General features: G+C 34.8%; 1 protein-coding gene across 12 annotated transcripts in view; it reads right to left on the bottom strand.

The window, feature by feature from the left end:
- Window positions 1-3,990, bottom strand: part of Melk (maternal embryonic leucine zipper kinase) — a 121,368-nt gene that overhangs the window by 7,927 nt on the left and 109,451 nt on the right. For all 12 annotated transcript variants that reach the window (XM_033759184.1, XM_019206807.2, XM_010619388.3 and 9 more), the window contains 2 exons: window positions 3,209-3,440; window positions 604-700 (listed from right to left, as the gene is read on the bottom strand). In XM_033759184.1, coding sequence (XP_033615075.1) covers window positions 604-700; window positions 3,209-3,440 — 329 coding nt within the window. The remainder of the gene's footprint in view (window positions 1-603; window positions 701-3,208; window positions 3,441-3,990) is intronic.

Below are 3,990 nucleotides of genomic sequence, written 5' to 3'. Positions count from 1 at the left end.
TTATAAATTTTTATTTAAATATATAGATATTTGGAGGACCAAAAAAGTAACCGCCCGCAACAGACTGATAAAAATATGTGTTAGGAAAAGACAGAGAGTGAATTATCAAGTCGTTTTTCTAAACCTACAGTGAGTTGTCAGGGGAGCAAAGACCAAAAAGGATAATAAAACAAAATATTCTGAGAAAGGCTGAGAAGAAATGACCATTTTGTTGTTGTTGTTGTTGTTGTTTTACAGTCTCATTTTAATACAAACTGCCAAAAGATATCCTAATTTTAAAAGGAAAAAAGGATGGGCTGGGGATTTAGCTCAATGGTTCTGCAGCCTGCCTCCCAAGCCCAAGGTCCAGATTAGATCTCCAGCACCAAAAAACACCAAAAAAAGCCAGTCCCACTGTTGGTCACCAGTTTCACAATTCCACCTCATGAGGGTAGGAGCGATAGCTCTATCAATAGTCACAGACCATCCTCATGAAGACAGATGTTCCTGCAGCAGTCTCCAACAGCATCTATGTCACAGTTCACCTTAACCAGGTGTCACAAAAGAAAAGAGAAATCTCATTACATACACTAAAGATCAAAGAATCCGAAACTGAACACTTACCGCCTCTCAGGACTAATGACACCTGTCATTAACTTGTCTGTTCCTACTGAATTTACTGGTGTTTTAATTGGGGTTTCTTTCTGGCACTGGGTTCTGGCTATTAGAAAAACAACAAATACAAATCAAATGCTGCTGATACACTATGGTTTTGAAATGTCTATCAATAATGTATGTCATTTCGTTGACTCAGAAACACCGTAATCATTTGGCCAGTAAAGTTAAAGATTCTATTTAAAGAAATGTTGTCATGTAACTTATAATAAAAGCAAAAATCATTTTGCCTTGCATGTGTAGCTTTCTTGAAAATTGAGTTAATGTGTTATTTCATTATAAATATCACATGAAATCTAAATTGATCAAATAAATACAAATTTCATGAGTACCGATTCCTCCTTTCTATAAAGTCAATCTATATTTATACAATAGTGTAACTTACGCCTTTAATTGATATAGCATTGAAAGATATTATTCAATAGTCAGCCCTATCCAATCCTGCTAGGTAAAATGATAAGCGCATGTGAAATCTTGACCAAAGTTATTTGGTATGAGCTTTGCTATTTTTTTATATATTTCTGTTCCAGGATTTTATACTTTAGGCAAGGTATTTGCATCCCAGATAGTTTGTGGCAAATCTGCATTAACAAATCTGGTTACCATTGATTAGTTAACTTTTTGTTCATGATAAAAGTTTTGTGCCTTTAGAGATAATATTTGCTATATGACAATGAAGACCTAGTATCAAGTTTTTAAAAAGAGATTGAGAGTTTGACTTTGTATATAACTCTTAAGCTCTACTTTCATTAGTTTTACAAAAACAAGAAAATAAGATCAATCATAAATACCTGTGAAAACAGTTTTCATCTGTGTAGACTAAGAGTATCTACTACCATGTACAGCTAGCTTCTCACAACTACCACTGACAGGATTGCATAGGAGTCACAAAAATGAAATTAATGTCTACGGCAAAAATAACTCATAGTGAAAGTAAAATGCACTAATGAAACCTATCAATTTTAACTTCACCCACTTGCTCCCTAATGCAGCTCTTAGGTTTAAAAAAAACAGCCAGTAATAGTTTTGACCAATATAATCTCACAGGAACAAGATATGTAAACTGATGATACTTTAAGACTATAAAATAAATTCCAAACTACACACATCTCAAAACCTTAGAGTTGCATAAAAAGTAAAAACTATCAATAATGCAAATGACTGTAAGGTACTATTAAAAGATTTTTTAAAAATCTCTGAATAAGCTAAGACAAGCTAAGGTCCATCTTATTTCCCTGCTTAACCTGATTCATAAAGGACACTGCAGTTAAGAGAAATAAGGTCCTACTCTGTTCAGATGTTATTTCACTGAATCCTCATAACAAGCACAGGCAACTATACACACAAACAAAGTATCATCACAGCAAACTGGCCTTACAGCTTTGGGGAAAAGTATTATTTGAGTTGACAAATTGGAAAATGCCATTAACATAATGGGCCTTCCTAACAAATATTCAAGGATAGTCTTCTATAATATCTTCATGGATAATAAGTTGACCTGTTGAACTGACTGTCAGTTCCATTAGCAAGCTAGAAGCACAATAGTAAAAAGTAGTTTGGCAACAGTTCACATAGCAAGGCTTCAGAGTTTGGGTTCACTAGGGCTTAATAAAACACAAGGGAAGGTCACAATTACTTGAAAAAGGGCTAATAAAGCTTAGGGCCCATCTTTTAAAGTACAATAGACTAGATCAAGGTAAATAAAATTCCTCCAGGTACTAATTTATTCCTTCATTTGGCAATATGGCCCCTACCACCCACTATGAGAGGCTGCAATACACATGGCAGACAGTCTGTGCTGTTAACAATATTTAGTCCCTTACCTTGTGAAACCCCATCCTAGGAAACTGGGTTCAGTTATATATTTTAAGAGGCACACTGAAAAAGAGGAAGGTGCCCAGCCAACCAAAACCCTGAAATACCATAAAGGAAACATTTAAATAAATGGTAATTATTAAACTTGAGAAGAAACCAAAGGAAATGAGAGGACTGTGGTATCTGGACACAGACATAGATATCTGGAGGGCCTGCTGGGCATGGTGGTAATATAACAGGGCAGAATAGGACCAGATACCAGAAGTGATAAAAGGGCAAGCAAGATTTAAACCTGGATAAGACCTTCAGCAAATTCACTTCACTAATCCGAGTCTCAAGTTGCTAACAGTAAAAATGGGAATTGAATTAGATAAACTCTAACTCGTCTTTCAGTTTTGACACCCTATGATACTATGCATCAATCTTATAAAAGAGGAAAAACATTACCATTTGAAAATAACCAGTACACTTTCATTTCAACTAACAGAATAACAAGATAAAAAAGTGGGGAGGGGTTAGGGGAGCCGGGGATTTATCTCAGTGGTTCTATTCCCTGCCTCGCAAGCACAAGGACCGGAGTTCAACCCCTGGTACAAAAAAAAAAAAAAAAAAATGCAACTTGACTTCTGAGAAATTCTGGAGAGAAATGCTATTAGTAATTTCTGGCCTGTTAACAACCAAAAGAATGAAATGTGAAACTTTTTAAATCAAATCACTGCTTAAATCACTTAGCAAATACCTTTTGAGGGTGTAGTGTAATGATTTGGTGTAGTAAGTACTTCTCTTTTATATTGGTTCTTATTAACTGGAGTCTTAGGCTCAGAAAATATAAAGTTCTCTTCATTCTTTATAGTGGTCTTAGGAGTATACACATTTTCTTTGTTCTTTAATTTATTTACAGATGCTCTGCATAATACTGGAGTTAATGATTTAGACTCCAGGCCATTTGATTCTGTCCAATGCTTGGTAAACTGGAAAAAAAAAAGTTACTAGATAAAGCACAGTGAGGAAGAAAAGTCAATTTCTTTACAACATGCCATAATCACTTGCAAATTACCTTGCACTGTTTTTACTAAAATTAAGTATTATTTTAAAATGTTATTGGCAATACTAGGAAATTTGAAAATGTATATTAGTTCTCTTTATGGGTACAGGTACAGGTGGGTCACGTCAGTCCATTCCACTGACAGGTAATTTTCAACATGTTTCAGAGTCAGCATTTAAACATAACAAAAAACTTAGGCAATATTCAGAATGACCACAAATAATTCCTAAGAAATGCTTCCTATAGCTAGACTGCCTTGTTTTTCCTCTAACATGTACCAAAAAATAAAATTTTGATCAGTGACTACGCCCCAAAAAAGTTAAAAATACTCTTACAGAAATGATAAATTAAAAACATTTTTTTAATTTTTAAAAAAAGGAAAAGGAGGGTCGGGGATTTAGCTCAGTGGTTCCGCCACCTGCCTTGCAAGCTCAAGGACCCGAGTTCAAGCCCCGGTACCAAAAAAAAAAAAAAAA

This window comes from Fukomys damarensis, unplaced genomic scaffold (assembly GCF_012274545.1).
Source record: "Fukomys damarensis isolate Sample0158 unplaced genomic scaffold, DMR_v1.0_HiC HiC_scaffold_36, whole genome shotgun sequence".
Classification (NCBI taxonomy): domain Eukaryota; kingdom Metazoa; phylum Chordata; class Mammalia; order Rodentia; family Bathyergidae; genus Fukomys; species Fukomys damarensis.
Note: the sequence above shows the minus strand (reverse complement) of the source record. Positions and strands in the feature narration are given on the sequence as shown.